The sequence below is a fragment of the Megalops cyprinoides genome, chromosome 15, assembly GCF_013368585.1.
Source record: "Megalops cyprinoides isolate fMegCyp1 chromosome 15, fMegCyp1.pri, whole genome shotgun sequence".
NCBI classification, from domain to species: domain Eukaryota; kingdom Metazoa; phylum Chordata; class Actinopteri; order Elopiformes; family Megalopidae; genus Megalops; species Megalops cyprinoides.
Genome location: NC_050597.1, coordinates 14,175,056 through 14,198,663, shown reverse-complemented (window position 1 = coordinate 14,198,663; position 23,608 = coordinate 14,175,056). Strand labels below are relative to the sequence as shown.

Here is a 23,608-nt window from a genome sequence, read left to right as displayed (position 1 = left end):
CACCCCAGAGGGTTGTGGGTTTCAGTATGGAGTTTGCAATGGCAGCTGTGCCTGTCAACAATGCTGTATTTACTGGTTTCTGTCTTTCATGGAAGACGTGAAACATTACAGAACCGTGTATGACCCTGGATTGGGTCGCCATTTAAGCCGTGATTAAGCGCAGGGTAGAGCAAGAGGGTTGATGATGTTCAGGATGTTGTGGTCAGATCCAGGCGACCAATTCAATGAAACGAACAGGGTTTCTGAGTCAGCCATCTTCTGAGAGGCCATCTCATCTGTGAGTACGCTGTCCCATGAGACGGACCGCGGTGTGGGGGATATGGAAAAAAGATGGAGATGCAGCCTAAAGTTGTGAGAGTGTGCTCCAAACTCAACACCTACACCCTCTATTCATCAACCCCAAAGTAAGAGCTGGTTCAAAGATATCTGTTGGGCTAAAAGGTAGAAATATTGAGAGGAAATGGATGGTTGGTTTTAATATGCTTTGGATTCCTTGCTGGTTTGAATTGCCTGTTTTGTTGATGAGATTATGTACCACTACAGCTTCTGTCTGAGGTGATTATAGGATTTTGTGATGAAGGGCACACCCCAAACTGCAAATTTCAAAAAGGGCACTTATTAGTGGACAAGATGATGGCATTCAGTGTTGTTTGTGGTTTTGACAGAGCTATGCTGATGCTGTGAAGATGTCATTTCATTCTTTGTCTCCCCGTTTTTCAGCTGAAACAAAATTAGCATTTGTTGCTTGATTTGTTGTTGTGACCACTCCATGAATGGAGAAATCATTAATGCTTTTATTTCATTGAATTAAAACCTGATGATTTAATTTGCGCATCTTGGAGGGATGTGTGGTGCCTGTTAAACATCCTTTTCCCTTCATTAAGAAGTAATTGCGCTGGGGAGGCAGACTTCCTATAGCCATAGAGATGGTCCATCAGAAAGTGCGGTAAGCGCTGTAATGGTGGAGGGAGTGTGGCGACACTCTGACCTCTCTTTACTCCATGCAGGGTAAACTGGAGGAGGCTCTTACCCTGGCCACGGAGTTCCACAACTCCCTGCAGGACTTCATCAACTGGCTGACCCAGGCAGAGCAGACCCTTACCATGGCCTCTCCCGCGTCCCTCATCCTGGAGACCATCATGTTCCAGATCGACGAGCACAAGGTTTGTGTGGGCTTTTTGCGCACTTGTATAACTGAGAGAGAATTTTGCATGCAAAATTAAGTTTGTTAAGTTTTTGTGTGGGTGCATGCACATTGTGTGTGTAAATTGTGTGTGTCTGTGGTGTGTTTGTGTCCAGTTTCCTGGACAGCCACAATGTAGACCACTTGGCCTCAAACCTGCTGATCCCTTAATTAACCTTCTAATACAGTGTGCTGAGTGCATTTGACATGTATCCAGGCATTTTGGCAAGAGTTCAGTGATATATGGCATATTTTAATTGATATTCTATGTTTTGATTAACTGCCAAGTGAACTCCAAACTGGGAAAGCAATCAATGAAAGAGAGCACGAGGCCCGGGAGAACAAGAGAGCAGGGAGGCTGCATTGAGGTGGGGCTCAGTGTGTAACCTGCTGTGTTCTGATTGGCAGGTGTTCGTAACGGAGGTGAACTCGCACCGTGAGCAGATCATTGATTTGGACAAGACAGGGACGCACCTGAAGTACTTCAGCCAGAAGCAGGATGTGGTGCTGATCAAGAACCTGCTGATCAGCGTGCAGAGTCGCTGGGAGAAGGTCGTGCAGAGGTCGGTGGAGAGGGGCCGCCTGCTGGACGATGCCAGGAAGCGTGCTAAACAGGTGAGACATCACTCCGTGGCATGCAGTGTCATCTGACGGGCAAATTAGCCTTTTGCTCCAAAGGAAGGATATTTTAGCTGCTGCTAAACAGACTTAAAACCAGCAGTGCCCCTCATTCATTCACTATTATCATTAACCCTTTCACACGTGACTTATTCTACACTATGTAGCATTCGTTACATTACATGGTTCGTTATGCTTTCATTAGAGTTAGTAAGCTTCTCATAGTTTTCACTGCCGCATTTGCTAAACTTTGTAATGTTAAATCACTGTTTCCTCAAAGCTAATGTTAGCTAGAATTTTTCCAATCTATTGTTCTGATCACACCGGTTTGACCATACGCACAAAAGCACTAATCACACCAGTGTGACCGTATCCGCGAAAGGGTTAATTCATCATGCAAAAAGATGGTGGGCACTGTGACTGTGTCACGTTACCCAACTGATGACTGATGATATGAAAAAAAATTCATATTCAAAAGCGGAACAAAGGTCTCGTTATATGTTGTCATGTTTTATGTTAGTTTATTTCTACATCTTGACACTTGCATAATGAAAGCGGTAAAAGTAATAGTGTGATAAACACTGTCAAAGAAACATTTTAAAACATCAAAGAAATATAAAAGATTTTTTATTTCTAGAGATCATGTCTTACTTGGCCCTCTTGTTTCACGTCAAAGCACAGAACACAGTTGTAATCAAAATTTTATTTAAAATCTGCAGATAAAATTGAACACATGTTTAAAAAGCTATGCAAACTTGTTTTTGTCTTGCAAAGTTCCATGAAACATGGCACAAGCTCACAGAGTGGCTGGAGGAATCTGAGAAGGCCTTGGACTCTGAACTGGAAATCGCCAACGACCCGGACAAGATCAAGATGCAGTTGGCCCAGCACAAGGTGGTTAACCTCGATTCATCTTTTTCCCAGTAGAGAAAAACAAATAAAACTTTGGCAAGATTGGAGTGTGGGCGTTAGCGTAGGAGTCATCCGCTTTCTTTCAGCAGAGGAGAGAAGGCCTGCAGCTCTGTGGTCGTTTGTCAAAGCCACAGCTGGTATCTGTACCGCAGATGACAGGGGTTTTTCAGTGGTGCAAAAAATGCTGAAAAGTAGTCTATCATCCCTCTCACTGAATCAATTTATGCATTGCTTTACACAGCAGGGGCCGTCATGTCCAAGCCCCCTTTCATTACCCAGTGCTGTGTTCTCTGAAACTATTTGCATGAGGGGCTTTTGCTAATCCTATCGTAATCCCTGGATGTACAGTATGTAATGCTGCCATTCCTGATTTTGGATACTTTTAATCCCAGCAGATGAAGGATGTTAGGATTTAACCCCCCAGTGTATAGACAAAGCTCTCTTCTGTTTCTCGAAACGAAACCCAAAAGCGTTCATCGCAGAGAAATGCAGCCAGGCTGCACATTCCCTGACAAGTGACTGTCGATTTCAAAAGTGGACGCGAATGTTGAAGCAGGTACTGCATCAGGGGGGATGAATTAGGCTGTAAACCAATACGCAGTGCGTGAGAAGGGCCTTAGCTGTGGCACTGTGGCGCTATTGAACTTCTGATGACTCAGGTTTGGTTACGGAAGCGGAACTGTGGTCAAATGACATTATGTTTTATTACCGGCATTGTTCTGTACAGTGCACAGCTGTTCTGCTCAAAAGGGCCTTTGATTGTTTTCTCTGATCAAAGCCCCAGTGCTTTTTATGTGATACACATGTGAGGATGGATTATATTAGAAGTGTCATTATAATATAAGAACTGTCATTTAAATAGTAAAAATAGGAGTTTCTGAAAGTGGATTGTTTGACTCGGACTGGATTACAGTCTATAGCAAAATTCCTGTGAAACACATGTTAGTATGTGTTTCAAGGTCTGTGCAACATATAATCTCACTGATTAAAAACGGTTGTGAAATGGCCTCTGGAGACTTCATGAAATTGGTCCTCATGGGGTTGATAATGCCTGATAATGATTCTGAGTCCAACAGCGTAAAATTCAGTTCAACAGGTTACAGGTGTTCAATGTCGTCATTGTGGTTCTTTTTGTGTATTATTTTTTTACTGGTATTTATTACTCAGACTGTATATCCTTATGTATCCATAGTTTTATCTACGTAATGGGATGAGTTTATGGATTTAAACTTATATTATCAAAAAGTGTTATTGTTACCAGATCTAAATAAACCCATGGCAGTTGGGCCTAATACAAAAAACATATATGTGAATATGAAATGCTGTATCAAAAGAAAGATAGCATGTATTTTCCCACCTCCTGTAGGATCAGTTGTAGGGTTTCTGCTGTCCATTATCAAAGTGTTGTTGCATGTCAGCGCTTACTCTGTCTCTGTGTGGGGTGGGGTGCTCACAGGAGTTCCAGAAAGCCCTGGGGAGCAAGCACTCCGTGTACGACACCACCATCCGCACGGGCCGGGCCCTTAAGGACAAGAGCACCCTGGAGGACGACCACCAGAGGCTGGACGACATGCTGAGCGAGCTGCGGGACAAGTGGGACACAGTGTGCGGCAAGTCTGTGGAGAGGTATGGAGACCGCGGCCCGGGTCGCCGCAGGCTTGCGAAATGAACTGAGCACGCTCTGTTCAACAGCTGCAACCACCGCTAGCCTCTCAGCCCTCCAGCTGCAACCTGTCATTACTGTGGAGTCAGTGAGTCAGCGAGTGAGGAAGAGACACTACCTTTCCAAGGGCTGCTTCCTCCAGTCACAGACAAGCCTGTTCTTTTATATAGTTTATATAGTTTCTGTCTGAATGCTGCAGGGCAGAGAAAATTATACATTCACCGTTTCTAGAAATGACACGGCACAAATGCGCTTTTCTGCACTCAGCATGGTGGTGGTGATGCACAAGCATGCAAGTTAACAATATGCATCATTTGAAATGGCTGTGAGACAAAGCCTCTTTCTGAGGGATCTTTCTGTGGTGAAGGATGTTGACAGCTGTTAATGGTTATGATTGGGTGGCATGATCATTTCATGGCAATGGCTAATTTTGTGGTAGTGTCTTTAATTGAGTATGAGTTAAAAATGATTATTGCTGTTATTTTTTTATTGATGTTTATTCAGCGTACAGTACCAGTCAAAAAATTTGGACACAACTTTTATTCTTTATTTTTACTATTTTCTACATTTTAGAATAAAACTAAAACATCAAAACTATGAAATAACACAAATGGAATTACGCAGTAACCAAAAAGTGAACAAATGAAAAATAGATTCTTCAAAGTAGCCAAAAAATATTTTTTGGAAAGAAATTCTTACATAAGCATCAATTTCATTATTTATATTTGTCTAAGAAACAAATTTCAAGCATTTAAGCAAGTCTTTGTATCAAAATGTCTTTGAATTCATGTTTCCCATTATCTCGATCAGGTGTGTCCAACTGGTACTGTATATACAGTATATGTAACAATTACATGCTGTTATTCTGGATAAATGCTGGATAAACAATCAAATATTACTAATAATACAAATACTGCACTACAGGGGCAAGAAAAGTTGTTAGTATATGGTAGCTATTCCAGCTAATGTTGATCTTCAAGTGTGATCCCCTCTTTCTCCACTCTCTAGGGACTTAATGGTAAATGTCAAATTGTCAGCATCCCCATGTTCTGTGCTTTTCTGACCAGGCAAAACAAGCTGGAGGAGGCTCTGCTGTTCTCAGGTCAGTTCACTGATGCCCTGCAGGCCCTTATAGATTGGCTCTACAAAGTGGAGCCTCAACTGGCTGAAGACCAACCAGTGCATGGAGACATCGATCTGGTGTTGAACCTCATCGACAGTCACAAGGTACAGCGCATCCTCAAATGCTTCCGCATACCAGCACCAGATCCGTTGGCCCTAGTACTGATCAACATGCACTGGCACTGATCCACAGATCCCAACACCAGATCCACAGTCCCCAACACTAGATCCACAAGCCCAAATACCAGATCCACAGGCTCTAACACCAGCTCTACAGGCCTCAACACCTGATCCACAGGCCCTAGCATTGATCCACAGCCTTAGCCCTGAGCCGTGGGTTCTAATACTTTGCCTTTCTTTGTGTCCCTTTATTGCACTTAAAAAAGCTATTTCATATAATGACACATTGAATTAATGCTGATGTGTTATTTATTAGTAGTACAAAGTAATAGCAAAATTTTCCAGTTGATCAAAGACCTGATGTACCCCTGTTCTCATGTGTGGTCTGGAGAAGTAACTGTTCAAATGACCACAGGGTTCAGGCTCGCTGACTTCAATAAAAACGATCCTGTGTTTCTTTCTTTACCTCCATACTCTAGCCTTACTGCTGTACAAATACAAATGATTGTTTAAGAGTACTTCATTTCCTTAATCACTCATTCAAAAGCATGTTCTGTGTCAAAAATGCTGGTTTGAATTAGCTGTGACATGAGGCACTTCTGGCCGACTGATTCAATGACCGACTTTGTGAGTCATTTCAGAGAAATGGACTCTCACTCACTGGAGTCTCTCCCATTTAGTCACTCCTTATATGTAGTCTTTAGAGCTGTTCAGATGATCTCATAGAGGCCCGGAGGTGAATCACTGCATGTATAACAGGATCTTGCTTTAGCAATGAAGTATTTTTAGTTTTGCTGTAGTCAGCCAGAGATTGTTCATAAAATATTGGTCTAACCAGTATTTATTTTAGCTGGAAAAATCATTTTTGTAGTAATCCCTGGTACACATCTTCATCCAAGTAGATTGGTCACTGTTTTGATACCGTCATGTGTTTTTCCCTGTGTCTTTTAATGAAATGGTTTAAACTTGTGAAATCTACACAAATGTGCATTCATCCAGGGTGATTGGCATGTTTAGACACTGCCTTTAATGAGGTGATATTGCTAGAGGTTTGATCATGCAATCCAAATTCAATAGGCTCCCCAGTCCAGCAATGATGTCACATCCATAACCCTCTGTTTGCCATTGTCTTATCCATAGTGCTGTGTATGAGGTCATATGTCTGCTTATTGTTCAGCAAACCTACAGCGACTGCAGAACTGTGATGGCAGTCATGTGTTTGTGCTTATGTGACAGTAATTACCATCACTGTTCGGCCGGGTCTGCATTGTGTGTGTTTATGGGAGAAGTAAAGGCAGTGTGGGTGCTTTTGTTGAGCAGGTCTTCCAGAAGGAGCTGGGGAAGAGGACGGGCAGCGTGCAGGCCCTGAAGCGCTCGGCACGTGAGCTGATCGAGAACAGCCACGACGACTCGTCCTGGGTTAAGGTTCAGATGCAGGAGCTGAGCACACGCTGGGAGACGGTGTGTGCTCGCTCTGTGTCTAAGCAGACCAGACTGGAGCAGGCCCTTAGCCAGGTAGGGGCCCTGTCCCACTCCAGGCACACTAAGTTTTATTACACTCGCTCCAATGTAATTGCACTTGAGTCAGTGTGCCCCTCTCTGTCCACATTAAATGGTTGCATAAACATACATTGATCTCCAGAGACTGAAGCTGAATTCAGTGCAGTCTCTAATTTTCTGATATATTTTCTGTCATTTCTGTCATGCTAAAGGGTACTAAAAAAGCTTTGGGTGAAGTTTGGGTCTCCAATTGTGTTGTGACTTCTGATCTCCCTTCTTCCAGGCAGAGGAGTTCCACTCCACCGTCCACATCTTGCTGGAGTGGCTGGCCGAGGCGGAGCAGAGCCTGCGTTTCCACGGTGCCCTGCCTGATGACGAAGAGGCTCTTCGGGCTCTCATTGAGCAGCACAAGGTCTGTGCAGTTTTCCCTCAAAGTGCAGTCACAGCACCAGTGTTACACACTGCTGGAAGAGCAATTCACTGGGTGGCTTAAGTACAGCAGCTGAGCACACAGTAAATGGCACTGTTTAGTTTATTTTACTTTAGTCATTTCATGTAATGAAATGTGCAGCTCGGAGTGATAAGCACAGTGTATGTACTGCTGAGTGACTGCAAGCCATGATCAATGTAAGTACTGACCAAAAAGAACCTGTCAAAATTGGGTTCAGTTATTTCACCATTTGTCAGTTTGTTTTAAATCCAATACCCAATTTAGGTTAATTGCTCATATTTCAATTTTATGGAGCTAATAATAAGCTACTCACAGGCTATGAATACCTGGCAGTGTAGTGCAGTGGTAAGGAGCAGGGCTTGTAATCGCAAGAGTGCTGGTTCAATTCCCCACTGGGTCACTGCTGCTGTGCCCTTGGGCAAGGTACTTAACTCAGAATTGCCTCAGTAAATATCCAGCTGTATAAATGGATTTCATGTAAAAATTGTAACCTATGTAGTCACTCTGGATAAGAGGGTCTGCTAAATGACAATAATGTAGTGTAGTGTAATGAATACTAGTCCCCCAGAAGCTGAGTGTGTTGTGTCATGAACAAATTGCACTGCATTATATAAATGCATCCCGCATTTGTGGGTCCTTTTGCTTAGTTGGAGCAGAATGTAACTAAATCAGATCTCAGGTACTTAGTGCCCATTGAGAGCATGATAGCACATTAAAGCCTCAAAACAGAGTACAGCATGTAGGGCAGGGAGGAAAGGAACAGTAGAGGGATCAGTCTTCCTTCATTCACAGGTCAGTGCCGGGCCACTGTGCTACCAGGGAGACACAAGAGAGTGTAACAGTAGAATAACCACTTTACTCCAGAACACTGTGCACTCTGTCAAAGTGTAATGAGAGATAGAGACAAAAACAGAGACAGGTGCTTAAACGCAACCAGTGGTTTATACGCAGCACAAAGAATAGTGCTGAGTGTGTGTGACTGTTGCATGCACAGACATATTCTGAACAAATTAGTTCTTTTAAACATATGGTGGCTGGAAGCACATTTTGGCACAATCATACCCTTTGTTTTACCTTCAGACCTTCATTCTTTTGTTCTTAGATACAGTAATAATGTAGTGTGCACATTTCAAGTATGTTTCAAATTTCTTTGCATGTCAGTCACTTTGCCAGTGAAAAAATTGTTGAAAATGCCATACATGGCTTCTTTCAGGCTGCTTTTTCTATTGCCTGCCAAAGTTGGGCTCTCACCAGAATATTAGATTTCCTGTGAGCATGATCTCATGTTTGAATCAAAAATAGTTTGCTGGACCTTCATAAATTAGTCATTATACGTCATTTATTTTCACATAATTATGAATCGCCTCGCCAGAGAGAAGGCACGTTGCCGAGGAACTGATTCTCTCAACTGGACGGTGAATGTCGGCTGTCACTAATGATAACTGTTTCTTTGCTCTGCTGCAGGAGTTCATGAAGAAGCTGGAGGAGAAGCGAGCCGCTCTGACCAAAGCTACCAGCATGGGCGAGGCAATCTTGACCATCTGCCACCCAGACTCCATCACCACCATCAAACACTGGAACACCATCATTAAAGCACGATTTGAGGAGGTCAGTACACAACATGTGCCAGTCTGGTCTGCATCACACAGAGTGACTGTGACATTCCACGTAGTCATCTGGGCAATGCATTCAATCACCCTGAAAATCTCTATATAATAACAGTGATTTTTTTTAAAAACTTGTAATAGGATTTCTGGTGCTAAAAAACTCTCATTTTAAATCCATACTAAGCTTTATGGCTGGTGTGTACACATGAAAAAGGTTTGATTCCAAGATTTCTAAAAACTAACAAACAAAAAAAAAATAGATGACACTCTGTACCTCTTGACCTTTGACCTCTGTATGTGGCATGATATGTCAGGTCCAGGCCTGGGCAAGGCAGCATCTGCAGAGACTGGGCGGAGCCCTAAGTGAGCTGCTGGCCACCCTGGAGCTGCTGGAGAACCTTCTGGGCTGGCTGCAGTGGGCTGAGGCCACCCTCAATGAGAAGGACAAAGAGGCCTTGCCTCAAGAGATAGAGGAGGTCAAGGCCCTCATTGCTGAACACCAGGTACTGGGGCTGTTAGCCGTGACATTTTGGCTACAACTGCAACATTGGGCAGGAGTTGTAAGGACATGCAATGGGAGGAAGTACCTGGGAGAGAGGTGCTGTTGAGAGTAACAGATGAGAGCCTTGTACAATTTGGTGTCATGCCTGATACAGTTCCTCTCATTTCTCCTTAGTGTGCTCTCACAAATCCCTTTGCGCTCATGAAAGCCCTCTCCAGTCCCAGATATGTGAATCCAGTTCTCAAAATGAAGCGTACCAAGTCAGCACTGGTTTAGTGTTCGTAGGACCTTTTAGTGGCAGGAGCTCTACAAATACATCCATGTTTTCATGTGTTTCCTTATTGCTGCTACTATACCACCACACCTGTCTCCTACTGTGTTCAGTTGGAGTCCAAAGCAGGAAGACATTGGCTTAAAATGTCATTTTTTGTCAATTTACTACATAGACATTCATGGAGGAAATGACTAGGAAGCAACCTGATGTGGACAAAATCACCAAGACACACAAGAGGAAGGCAACAGCGGAGCCGCCCATTCAGTCCCATATCCCAGTCCTGGAGAAAGGAAGGGCAGGAAGTAGGTGTCCTTCTCAGTGGCCTCAGTGTGTGGCATGGGGACAAGTGAGATGACTCAACTTCCTCATTCACGCCAAACTTATCTTGGACTCAGCTGTTAAGGCTTCCCCTGTACATCAAATTAGCTACATTATGTATTTACAGATAGTCATCTCCAGGTTTGATTACAGAGCTTGATTTTTATGTATTGTGCATTTAAACAGCTAGCTATTGACTTGTTCAGGTACCTTGATCAAGTATAAATGGTACTGTCCTTGCTGAGAATCGAACCTCTCTAAGTCTGCAGGTACATGTCTGGATTCGTAACCACACCACTCCACCACCACTGCATGCTGTTTTTCCTATGGCATATGGTCTGATTGAATTTTAGCCAAAGACAAATGGAGGCAGGGGCAGAGGTCTTAGCGATAGAGTGTAATTACCCAGGGTGATTTTGCTTTGCTTTGAAACTCCAGGGAAGCGTTCTCCCATGCAAGGGATGTACCCCGCAGCTGCCCAGCCTCAGATTGAAACCAAGAACCCGCGAGTCAATTTGCTGGTCAGCAAGTGGCAGCAGGTGTGGCTTCTGGCCCTGGACCGCAGGAGGAAACTCAATGACGCACTGGACCGGCTGGAAGAGGTACAAGGGATTAGCTAACAGCCACAGGAGTAAATGCCGGTCACAACCGCTGTTCTTATCCATCCATTCCACCTGTCATTGGTAGATGTTTTAGCCATGCTTCATTGCAGTGCAGATTTGCTTTAAAGATAGCAACCAATAACAACTAATTCTGCTAGTGTATACAATTAAACTAATAAATCAATAAATACCAATGTTTTGATAGCTGTATTGTGATGCTAATGTTGATGTACATTTCTGCACTCTGTGAATGCTTGATCTGGGCATGCTGTCATGTTAACATGCTTATTTTCACCTATAGTTGAAGGAATTTGCCAACTTTGACTTTGACGTGTGGAGGAAGCGCTACATGCGCTGGATGAACCACAAGAAGTCTCGTGTCATGGACTTCTTCCGCCGCATCGACAAGGACCAGGACGGCAAAGTCACCAGGCAGGAGTTCATCGACGGGATCCTGTCCTCAAGTGAGTCTTCAGCACCCGCAGGGAGCTGAAAAGCTGCTGTTCCCTGATGACACTAAAAACTCACTGTGTTCTCTGCTCTGTGCCACCCGCTAGAGTTCCCCACCAGCCGCCTGGAAATGAGCGCAGTGGCAGACATCTTTGATCGTGATGGAGACGGCTACATCGATTACTATGAGTTCGTTGCTGCCCTCCATCCCAACAAGGACGCCTACAAGCCTCTCACCGATGCGGACAAAATCGAAGATGAGGTATCTGACTGTCATGTCATTGTACCTGCTGCCGTAAGAGTTTGTTAATGAAGACTTCCCAGGTTACCCTGCAGTGTGCTTGGATTTGTCTTCTTTGAAGGTGTGTGTCTCATTTCTGTATCTCTCCCCATAGGTGACTCGCCAAGTTGCCAAATGTAAATGTCCCAAACGATTCCAAGTGGAGCAAATTGGCGCCAACAAATATCGGGTAAGATAACCAACACCATGCAGAGTTCACCCAGCCAACAAACAATATCCTCACATGGTGTCTGTAATACAACACTTACATCTGCATGCTTAAAAAATACTGAAGTTGTGTTTGAGATCATTTGCTAGGAGGATGAACAGATGCAGATGATCTCTAAGAGGCCTGCTGTTTGTAGGTGAATACAGTCACGCTGCTTGCATCAGGAAAGTGGGTGATTGAACTTATTAAAAATGCAGGCAACAGAAAGGCACAGGGAGGTGACTCATATTTGGTCCTGCTGATGCTTTAAGAAAGTGGGATGGCAACCCTAACAGTGGAAAATTGGCTGTTTTCCCCATTGCGCTCTGCTAAATATCTCCTGAGCAGGACCTCTCTGTGCCTGTCAGGCTTTGCCAAAAACAATGACCTCACACAACTTCAATGCAGTTTTAGAGATTGTGCTTTTGGTCAAGGGATGTGCTGTAATTTACAAGTTAAATACACGTAAATACATGTCATATTAACTTTACGAGAAAATTCAGTGTCAGCTACGGTGCAGTAATGTTGATGTTGAATGTGATTTAATCCTTACTGTGTCACCATGCATGTGGGACCAGGTAAGTGTGTTTTGATGGCTACTGTATGGAAGACTAACGCACCTCTTTATGTCCTTCCCATCATTAGTTCTACCTCGGAAACCAGGTATATATGAACACTATTTCCTTTGTCTGTGGTCCAGTGCTGTGCTCAATCGTGTCACCTGTTTTTTGTTTTTATTTCTTGTTCTGTTAACTGCTCAGCTTTTCAGATTCTGATTTTCAAATCAGATTTGGACTCAGAAGCGGATAGGCCAATGGAATGCTTTTTGTGTGGTCTGAAAGCCACAGCTCACTCGAGGAGCTTGTTTATTTCTTCCTGCTGTTTGTCCAAGAGCTTGGGCCTGCAATCATAACGGCTCGTGTTGTGGGATTTGGACTAGCCAGGCGTGGGAACACAGCCAGTGGCAAGCAGAGAGAGCCCTCTGCAAGTCAAGCTCTCCTGTGGAGTGGCCGTGTAACCTCTCCTATTTGGCCGTGGGATTGGAACATACAGCAGTGGTATCATGGATACACCTTGACAACCGAGACCTTTGCCTCAACGCACCAGTCACTTATTCAGGCTTTATAAGAATTATTATTAGAAGGGGAGGTGGTGCGTGGTGGGGCTCCTTCATACTGAAGCAGTCAGTAACAAAGGTGTACATTGCACTGCAGCAATAAACAAGCTCCAGTTTTGAGCAAATTTTATGAGGTCCGCAGAAAGCATTCCTCTGATTGTGGACACTGAAAGCAGCCAATCCCGATGGTTAAAAATTCAAAAGATACACATGTCATTACTTTGCACTGCCTCTGATTTTAAGCATTTTGGTTTATCCTTTTAAACTGTCCTATATAATAACTACCTAATGCTTTCATTAGCACTACATAAGCATGCATAAATAAATGCTATCAACATAGGCTACCATAGGGTGTCCTGTGTCATGATGATGCAGCTTTTGACAAGCAAGGGTGGTGACTTAGCATGCACTCTAGCAGTCTGTACTGGTGGTCATAAATGTTTGTGAATGTTTATGTAGTGCCTATGAAGGTGCTATGCAGCTTTGATAGAGGACACTTGACAGGTTGAGAAAATGAATGCTAGTTACTTAATAGTTTCCCTGTTCACTGGCTGCAATTTGCATTTTATTTGTAGCAAAAAAAATATGTTCTGCAAGAAAGTGCAAAATATTTGATTTGTGTATGCCACTGATGTATTCTTTATGCAGCTGTTATTTGTTGTATATCTGCTTGTGAGTCACCAGCTCAGTCATGATGAATAATGTGATTTTTTCAGTCATTCCAAACATGCTTTTTCCCCTCTCCAGCATAACTGTTGGGCAGCTTTGGAATTTACCACTAACCTGTGCGCCAGCTCCTTGATGCTCATGTCTATGCCTCCAATTGGTTTAACTCCACACAGCTATGCTGGTCATATGTCTTAAGTTAAAACAAATGTTACTAATGGTGTTTTGCTTTCAAAGCTGTGCAAATCTTTTTTCTTTTGTTTCTTGTCTCCTGCTTGGCCTTTCCTGGGTTTTTGACATGGTTTTAGTCAAATCAGTGTCGAGACAAGACTGGATTGAAGCTTATGCATGTTGCAGTTCAGCTCTCATAAACTGTATGGTCATAAAATCACTTGGCCACGTGCTTTCTGAAGTTTATGAAATGTCAATTTAAAATGTTAATAGGAGCAGATTTGATGGATCTTTAGGGATTATTGGGTAAACCATGCCCCTCCTCCCCCCACCAAGAAAGATTTTGAACTGTGATTTGTTTTGTTTTGACTATTATCCATGCTTTTCTGTCATGTAAGCCACTCTGTTTTCGGTTCAGTACTACATATATCTCCTGAAACAATTCTTTTAACAGTTTGGTCTGGTACACTGCTTACATGACCCCTTAATCGCCGATGAGACAATAGCAAACAGGGACAGTCAGAATCTAAACTCCCAGCTACACGTTGCAGTTTTGGAAAGCTGTATTCTGGTAAATGGTTACTCTTAAGCGTTTTGTTGTGACTCCTCCTCCAGATCATTCTCCAAAAATCATCTCTTTTCTCTGCTCACCAAATTCACCAGTGACATTAAATCATTACTGGAATCATGTACACAACAGTGGGGGTAATCCCCCCAAAAAATAGAAACTGTTTAATAACAGGTGTCTACAGTGGGGTCATCAATCAAAGTGTGGTTGTCATGGGTGTTACACTGTGGTTGGTTAGTGCAACAAAAAGAGCCATCCCCCATTTTGTTTCTTTGTGTCCCATTGGAGTTCAGCTGCATCGGTTCTGCATTTTCCTCAACGCATCCGTTATGAATATGGTGATTGGTAGTGATAGAGTGCCACCGTTTACATTGTTGATTTGCAGGAGATTTGTTTTTATATTTATATACAGAAAGCATGAGGCCATAACTGTTGTGCTGTGGATGATATCAGTCTCCCCATGGCCACATCCAACTGGCTGACTTCTTTTTAGTTCACCTCACAAAGTAAAAGACTTTGTTTTTGTCTTATGCCAAGACATGCCTCTAGTGTGGGCTGCTTGCAGTAAAAATATGGACATATTTTATACATGTATGTATATTTGTAATAAATCAAAACAGTTAGTCAGACAAGAAAGAGTAAAATGGTACAGCAGCACACCCTAGTGGTGTAAACCCACTACACTCAAAAATCTATAGGTATAACAGTGGCAAAAAGATTCACCTGAACTAAAATGTGCTTTGTTCGTAACTTTGAGTTATTTTGAGTATCAAATTTAATGTAACTTAGGTGTTACTGAAAATATTTCATTAATTCCACTGAACCTCTATGTCTGTTGAGTAAGAAAATTGCTAATTGCTAATTGGTTAAGGACAAAGTACATTGTGGTCAAAGTACATTGAGCCAATCAACCCTCCTGAGGCAGAAAGACAGGATGTAGCTGCTTTGCTTTACTTCAGTAGTACCACTTTGGTTCAAATAAACACATTAAAGATTGAAAGAATAGTACATTGTCATTATGTGGGAAAAAAAACAACTTCAAATACTTTAGCCTATGTTTACAGACAATATCAATGCACGCTTTTGTCAATACAGAACACAGTTTACACTGAAATTACAGCTGATATAACATTATGTAAGTTTATATTCTAAGAAAGTTGAACCAGTTGGATTGACCCTCCATCTGTCTTTGGGAATGACTCTGAATGACACATTGATTTCTGTCTTGCCATTCAAGTGCATGAGTTGAGCAACAAGAGAAAGAATCCAGACCACAGAGTGAAGCCTGCTATTCTTCAAATACACTTTAGTCTATTTGAGTAAAATGCGGGGAATCCACCTCGTAGATCAAATGTTTATAATTAAAATTAGCTTTTAATCTTTAGACTTGAATATGGGTTCCAATAAATGGGCACCGCTTTGACTAGTCCTTTCAGTGCTCTGAAAGGTTAAAGCTGCTGTTGTGGCCGTTGCGTTTCTTGAGTTGCACAGCTCAGCACTTTGCGCAGCACCATTAACTTTGCCATTTCCAAGATGGCAGCCCACAGAAAGACTTACTGGTCTCCCTATTCCTCCTCCTCCTCCTCCTCCTCCTCCTCCTCAGTTTGGAGACTCACAGCAGCTTCGCCTGGTCCGGATCCTGCGTAGCACCGTAATGGTCCGGGTTGGAGGGGGCTGGATGGCTTTGGATGAGTTCCTGGTGAAGAACGACCCATGCAGAGGTAACCTACAGAGCTAAATCTGACTGCTCACTGCAGTGCTGTACAAAAAGCAAACATGGGGAAGACAGATCCCTGGCAGATCAAATGGTTATCAGTGAGTTAGGCAGCTTAATTACATGGATGTTGCTAACCGCTTTTGCAATAGTGTTGTATTTTATTTGTTTTCGCAGATGTCCTAGTTTATATATTATCAGTTTATACAGCTGGATATTTAGTGAAGTGAATCAGGTCTAACATCTTGCTCAAGGGCCCAACTGTTGTGCCACAGTGTATCTTTCTAGTTAAACACCCCGGTCCTTAACTCTTATGCCACAGCACTTTCTTGGCACAATATGATCTGAAATTTAAACATTTGATTTGACCTAACTTTATGTGGTAACACATGTCATAAAGCATGTTTACCTTGGCTAAGAGGCTTATATGTTGTAGACCTACTGTGGTGTAAGACATAATCTATGCTATTTCAATGTATTTTCAGTTCTCTGCTCATTCTGAATGTGAATGTGTGTGTGTGTGTGTGTGTGTGTGTGTGTGTGTGAGATGGCCTGTAAGTTTCTGGTAAAGCGGTGACTGATTCTCTTGTCTCCTGGTTAGCTGGATGTGGAAGCTTGCTGTTTTGTGTCTGTTAAGTTTATCTCTTTTCTGTGATTCTGTTTTCTTGCTGCCCATTCCTGCTACTTTCTTTGTGATGAGAACAATCCTCTCCTGTATATCATCTTTCCTAGTTCACCACCACGGGAGTAAAATGTTACGCTCGGAATCAAACTCTTCAATTACTCAGTCTCCTATAGGTTGGCAACTCTCACACTTTCTCTCCCTGCTCCATCCTGGTGGTATGTGTGCATCTGCGTGTGCTTGTGTGTGTGTGTGTGCGTGTGTGTGTGTTCATTGTGAACTGCATTTCCTGTTAATAAGTCTCTCTCCTTCCCAAACACACCTTTCAGCTTTTTGTGTTCTAAATAAACTTCCTTGCATGGCATTTATTTGCATCATTTCACCTGCTGTGGAATCCTTGTCCAGCCCTAGATCTAAACCCACTGTACCAGCATGCAGTTTTCACACCACATCCTGTGCAGTGTTGTGTAATTTGCTTGCCGCAGACTTTGTTGAGTGCTTGCTTGGTAGGAGCTGTCATTTATTCAGTGGTAAGCAAAAGTCCTAAAAGTAATCCTAAAGATAATCCCAGTTTAGTGGTCGTGTCGTCTTGCCAGCGTGGGATGTTTGAATAAGAGGACATCAATTTGGGATGCAGAGTGTTCATGAAATTTACTTAAGACAGACTGCCATTTCTCAACAAAAATAACCTTTATTTATACAGTGCCTCTGATACATGCAAAGTGCTTTCCAGAGTAGGAAATAAAAGGTGAAGAATGAAAAAGAAACACATGAATCAAAAAACAAGCGCAGTGAGCTGTGGAATTTATGAGAAAAACAGGTCATACAGTAAAAATATCAGCAATAAATGAAATTATGAAGAATAAGAAGCAAATTTGAAAAGATTTTTTTAAAGGAATGTAAAAGTAATGATTGACTGTGAAGCCCTGACGCTTTCTGGAACAGCATTATGTAATTTGGGCACCTGTGCTCAGAGTTAGGCAAATAGTATGAAAGAATATCAAAGACAAATGAACAAAAACTACAACAATTTCACAAAAGTTTCAACAAGGGATACATACACATCAAAGTTAGTGCACCTGTTAGGTACTTTGTGCACTGGCTATGTATATGTTTACCATAAATATCTTATTACTAGCTATATGATGGTCATTCTACATAACTTTCAGGAGTTTTAAACTTCTTTTGTTTTTTTAACTTGTGAACAGAGTGAATTCAGTCTCCTTTATGGTGGCTTTATTGTGCACTAGAAGGTGTTTAGAAGTCATCTGCTATTTCTATACACAATCTTTGTAATGAATGACTTGAAAACAGATTTGCAACCACTTTTTTAATTTGTGCTTTTTGGTATCAGTACTCCTCAAAATAAAGATTACATTTTTTTTTTTTTTGGGAGGGGGGGGGGGGTGGCGGTTGACAGAGGATGATGTTGTGATTTGCTAATTGCATGGAAACAGATTTTTTTTGTGGGATTAACAGCAGTATGTAGCGGTCTAAAATCCACCTGGAATGTATTCTGCAGAAGAGATGGACTGGGTTTGTAGAACAGCCATTTCAGGGCATTTACAGTTCTGCCTGTGTTGGGTCAGTTAGGAGTCATCATTGTGCCATCGTGATGTGAACATGCATGTCCCTCATTCACATCTTATTGTACGCTTGGTGTCCCCAGTTACGACTTCTGTAAAATTTGCTGGGTTCATTTCAAAAGGCTGGCTTTCTTAAAAAGTCAGCAGTAGTCATTCCTTCAAAATGAAATTTGAAATGACATCTTCCCTGTAGCTTTTCCTGCCCTTAGCATGTACTGTATGCACCCATTACAAATGCTGCTTGTCACAATGACCAAATCTTCCGCTCCCCTTCAGCGAAAGGCCGGACGAACATGGAGCTACGAGAAAAATTCATCCTCCCCGAGGGCACCACCCAGGTGATGGCCAGTTTCCGTTACAGGGGTCGGAAGTCACGACCTTCCTCTCGAGCAGCGTCTCCAAACAGGTCGAACTCTAGCCAAAGCTGTCCTGGCCAGCCAATTCCGGCTGCAACCAGTACCCCCAAGGTGAGAGATTTACTACATCATATGACATGATTCTTAGATTCACTAAGAGTGAATTTGCTTATGGAGAGAAAGCACAACTTAATTGTAATGCCATCCTCAGAAAAGAGCAATTTACAAAACAACTACTTTCTTTACAGGTTTCATTTTTTTATACTAATGACGAGTTGGCTGAAGTCCAGCTTTGATCAGCTGGAGTTGGAAGGTTGTTTCTAGTTTTATAGGACATGGACTATAATGGTTAGGGATATCTGTTCCTGTAGCTTAATGAGACATCACAAAATATCAGATCTTGTTTGGTGGAATAAAAGAGAAAGGATGTGGGAAATGGCCTTGTGATGGAATAAACTCATGTCACTAGGGGGCGCACTTCTTTGTAAGCCCCACTTCACACAAAGTTACACAAATCACCATAACTTGTCTTATTTGTATATGGAAAAAATGGTCTATGGTGATTTTACTTCAAACCTCTGGGTTGTGACAGATATAATAAGCTTATTCATGCAGTGTTGTCAATATTGAAGGTGAAAATGTCCAAGGATAGTGGGCAAGATAGTAACCATAATGGTAATAATAACAACAAAGTGTTAAATGTAAAAGCTAGGGTTCATTGTTTCACTGACCTGTATTTTCAGCCTATCTTGACATCTGCATATTTAAAAATAAAGCACTGGTTCGAAACACAGGAAGACAGACATTTGTCTAAAAATAAAGGTTGAAATTTTTTTTCATATCATTTGAGCCAGTAAGACATATTTGGAACCATTGCCAGGTGGTCAGGTCATGGTTTTTTTAATGTTTCAGAATCCCCAAATCATACAAACGCACATTTTTAAAATATTATTATTCGCTGTCATTATCACTGATTTCATCCTCTTCCTCACCTTTCATTAGATTCTCCCATATTGTTTCTTATTGCATTTCTTTATCGTCCTTTTGTGTTTAGTCTCCTTTTCATCCTCATTTTTACCCATTTAAACCCCTGTGTGTGTTTTTGTTTTTATTCGCCATTGTTCCTCACAGACATCCCAACATTTGACCCGCAATTATGATAAACCATGGCTGACAAACAGCAAACCCACCACTCCTCTTAAATCATCAGACTCCTTTGAAAGCCAAGGGTCATCTACAGAGGTATAGTGAATGAACATGCACTGGCAGAACCTCAAAGATGTGCTTTAACCCTTCCCACTTCCAACTGAAATTCTCCAACACAATCCAGTCAGGAAGAACAACTTCAAGCAAGGTGTATTGCTTTAGTCATATAGTGTTAAATTGTACCTTGAAATACAGAACAGAATTCATCAGTACAATAAGGTATTCAGTAATCTTCATGAATATGTATAGTTAAATATAAAAATGAATACATTCTAGGTGTTTCTAGCTATTTGTCCTCATGTTTGTAAATTTTCCTTGGGTGATTTCAGTTGGATTATGGGCTTTGAAGCACTAACTGGCAGAACAGTGCTTCTTGTGCAATGAAGTGTAAAATCTGTCTTCTTTGTGCTCTTAACTCCACTAAGAACCAACCTGCTGTCCCTGGACTGTACTTCATCTTAAACTATCTCCTCTCTGCCAGCATCAAACTGTACATTTGCATTTGCTCCTGAATATGTTGCTTTTTAAATCATTTTTCACAATGAAAGGAATACCATTTGATACTGTTGATGTTAATCTCTATATAACAGCCCTGGTCTTCTCCACTGTTGGGAATAATCAAGACTAAGAAGGGGAATAATCAAGACTAACAAGGGGAATCCTAGTGAGAGTGGGGCTTCATAATGGGTGGAGCTACCATTACTAACATAAACCAACAAAGACACCAGAAGCTCTTCTTAGCAGAACAGTGGTTGGTTTATGTCAACTGATTATAAACAATACCCTCACCCATTTTGGGGTTCATGAAGTCTCACTTGTCATTCACTGGGGCATTCTCTTGCTATCCACAAATAGATGGATTTTAATGTATCTGGGACCACTTTGGAAAGCAGACAGTAAAAAGCTGAAATGCAAAAGGCTTACCTCACACATTTGGCAGCAAGGTCATTCCAGATAGCCCGCTGAATCTCCAAACACATCTTTCCTGATTCTAAATGAACATAAATCTGTCTGCAGTCCAGACTGTTGCCAGATTTCCTCCATTCCCCTTGTGCAGTATGAACAGGATCTCAGTGGAGACTGGGACCCAGGCAGTGTGCTTCTCAACACATAGCCTGCAGCAGTGTGTGGCTGGATCAAACATAAAATGCAGTGTGTCACTCACATTGACCTTCATCCTCACATCTTCTTTTTCCACCCACTCATCGATACGGTGCTAATCTTAATTTCCCGTTTTTACAGAGCACGCCGATACAGGGCAGCAAGCTCCGGCTCCCTGGATATTTGTCAGGGAAGGGGTTCCAGTCTGGGGAGGAGGGCGCCCTCATATCGGCTGCTGTGACAAAAGCGAGGGCACAGGTCTTAGGTGAGAACAAAGGTCACTCCATTCTTCCTAATTTCATTTCCAGTTCGTTCATGCAAAGAAAATCAGTGGTACAAAAAGTAGACAATTAGATGATGGGAGTGAGAGAGGGAACACAGGAAGTGATACAAAGGGTCAACAGAAAGGACTGCAACAGTGATGAAAGAGGTTAGAGGAGAAAGGCGATGATTACACTGCAGCAAAGTTACAAACTGTACATCAGAGTATATGCTGTATATTTACCATATCCACCTCTTTACTGTGTTGCTGTCTAGTCTTAATGTGGCTAATTTTAAACTGATAGCAATTTTAGCTGACCTTCAGTCTATGTCTAATGGCAATATGACCAGAAACACATAGTAAGGCATGTCTTTTTAGCATCACTGTGTCTCATATGGTAGGAACTCTCCTGTACACAGTTGCTCTTTCTGTCAGCTGTTCCCCACCTTTTTTGATTCTGCTTGCATTGGACCCAGCAACCGCAACCTCTCCTGTGTCCCCCAGACTCTAGGAAGACTCCCAGCCGGCCCGGAAGCAAAGCTGGGAGCCGAGGGAGCAGTCGAAGGGGCAGCGATGCCTCGGACTTCGACATCTCCGACATCCAGTCGGTCTGCTCAGATGTGTCCGAGACTGTGGCCGACTCTGGGGGGGGGGAGGCCACGGGCAGCATCCCGCCCACACTCCGGGAAGCCTTCCAAAATTCCCACACCCCAGAGGAGGTCGCCCGCTGCTAGCAAAATCCCTAAGGCCTCTAAGAGATAGTCTGGGGCCCTTGAGTTCTGCCCAGACAGACACGGAGACTACATGTGCATTCACTATCTAAGAAGTTGGGAGATGTAAAATATTCTGTAGAAAAAAGAAAGATTGTTTTAATATTGAGCGAGATTGGAATGCTGATGGCCTTGTGTATTTGTCCTGTATTTTATTTTATGTGAATAATGTTGTCAGATTGTTATTATGATAATTATTTTATTTTATTGATGCCATACCTGAGAAGGTTAGCGAAATTTCAAAACAGAAAAAAAACAATGGAAAAAGTATGTTGTAAGATAAACTAACAGTTTAACGCACTAAAGTAACAGTAACACTATGTTTTTATTTTTTGCTCTGGAAGGGTTGCTGAATGTACTGTAATTTTCTGAAAGCTAACCTGCACGTGGAGTGCAGCATATCACTGTACTCTCGGGTGGGAGCAACAATTATTTATATCTATTTAAAGTGCAATGAAGTGCTGCCAAAATGCATTAAAAGGGCAATACAGTACACTAAACGCTGAACACTACGGTCAAGTTTTTAGCCTGATGTTAAAACGTGCAAATAAGGAATTCATACTGCAGATAATTCTTAAAGAACAAGGCCTTGAGCCCTTAGCTATTTAACCTCAGCACCTGCAATTAGTGTTACGTTTGATTATCTTACAGCAATGTGTGCCATTTAACTTTGACAGGTGCCATTCCGGCTCCTACTAGTAGACATTCTTAAGTGCATTCATGTCAATGTATGGTTCATTTTGCTAGAGTGGACAGGAACACTGTAACTCCTTTTGTAATAAACTTGCTTGCCGAAAGCTGCAATGGTATACTAAAGTCCCCCACCTTCCTTTTCATTCCATGCATTAATGAATGTGTCTGTTACTCTTGTTAGAATACTGGAAGAATAATGCCTTATATAGGCATTCAAACACAATCATTACTACTGAAGAAATTCAAGTCTTTCATAGGAATATTCAACACGGTAAAATGCAGAATTTACCAATAAAAATGTCATTGTTAGGTGATAGGTTGAAAACCAACTGGCGTCATGACGTGTCTGTCTGTCCATCTGTCATTTATTATGAGCTTGATCAAAGAGGTTTTTTGTGGCATTTACGATGAGATTGGTCAACTTTTGCTTTTTTTTCTTTCCAGCTGCAAGACAAAAGAGAAAATATTTTCCTACAGCTTCTACCATATTTCACCAGTGGTCCTATTGAATCAATTGGGACTGTATTTAGCTGGCGTCTAAATGTTTGTTCTGTAAAATCGCTCTAAAATGTTTTGCTAATTTTTTTAGTTGTTGGCCCTCTCTGACTAGACTCTGTTTTTTAAGTTATGAGAATGACCTGTCCCTTTGTCGGTTTCCAACATCTGTTATTGGTACATTACAGTACATAGCATGCAGGACAACATGCTTTAATATGACTGGTGCAATTTAAATGCACAAGAATTAATGCAATGTGCTAGTGAACGTTAAACAACATGGTACAGTCCATACAAGGTATAAATATGTCTGAAAGAGCAGTGACTCAAAAAATTAAAGCTAAATTCTATTATGATGCAGATGTACTAAGATCATAAATGAATGTGCATATGACAACATAGGGTCATTTTGCATGTCTACCATAAACATATTATGTGCAGCAGGCTACATCATTGTAGAATGTAGAAGCA

The 23,608-nt window shown here is 42.0% G+C and overlaps 1 protein-coding gene across 1 annotated transcript in view; it reads left to right on the top strand.

The window, feature by feature from the left end:
* The window catches only part of dst (dystonin), a 168,405-nt gene extending 145,497 nt beyond the window's left edge, over nt 1-22,908 (top strand). Inside the window, 23 exon segments of the mRNA XM_036546201.1 lie at nt 1,008-1,163; nt 1,592-1,798; nt 2,576-2,695; nt 4,170-4,339; nt 5,444-5,603; nt 6,939-7,133; nt 7,402-7,530; nt 9,034-9,177; nt 9,491-9,679; nt 10,125-10,254; nt 10,709-10,872; nt 11,174-11,336; nt 11,430-11,584; nt 11,718-11,792; nt 12,456-12,473; nt 14,219-14,335; nt 15,936-16,053; nt 16,779-16,886; nt 18,531-18,721; nt 19,742-19,852; nt 21,059-21,182; nt 21,684-21,823; nt 21,825-22,908. Of these exon segments, the coding sequence (XP_036402094.1) occupies nt 1,008-1,163; nt 1,592-1,798; nt 2,576-2,695; nt 4,170-4,339; nt 5,444-5,603; nt 6,939-7,133; nt 7,402-7,530; nt 9,034-9,177; nt 9,491-9,679; nt 10,125-10,254; nt 10,709-10,872; nt 11,174-11,336; nt 11,430-11,584; nt 11,718-11,792; nt 12,456-12,473; nt 14,219-14,335; nt 15,936-16,053; nt 16,779-16,886; nt 18,531-18,721; nt 19,742-19,852; nt 21,059-21,182; nt 21,684-21,823; nt 21,825-21,941 (3,201 nt within the window). The 3' untranslated portion in view covers nt 21,942-22,908.
* Nucleotides 22,909-23,608: the final 700 nt, after the last annotated feature.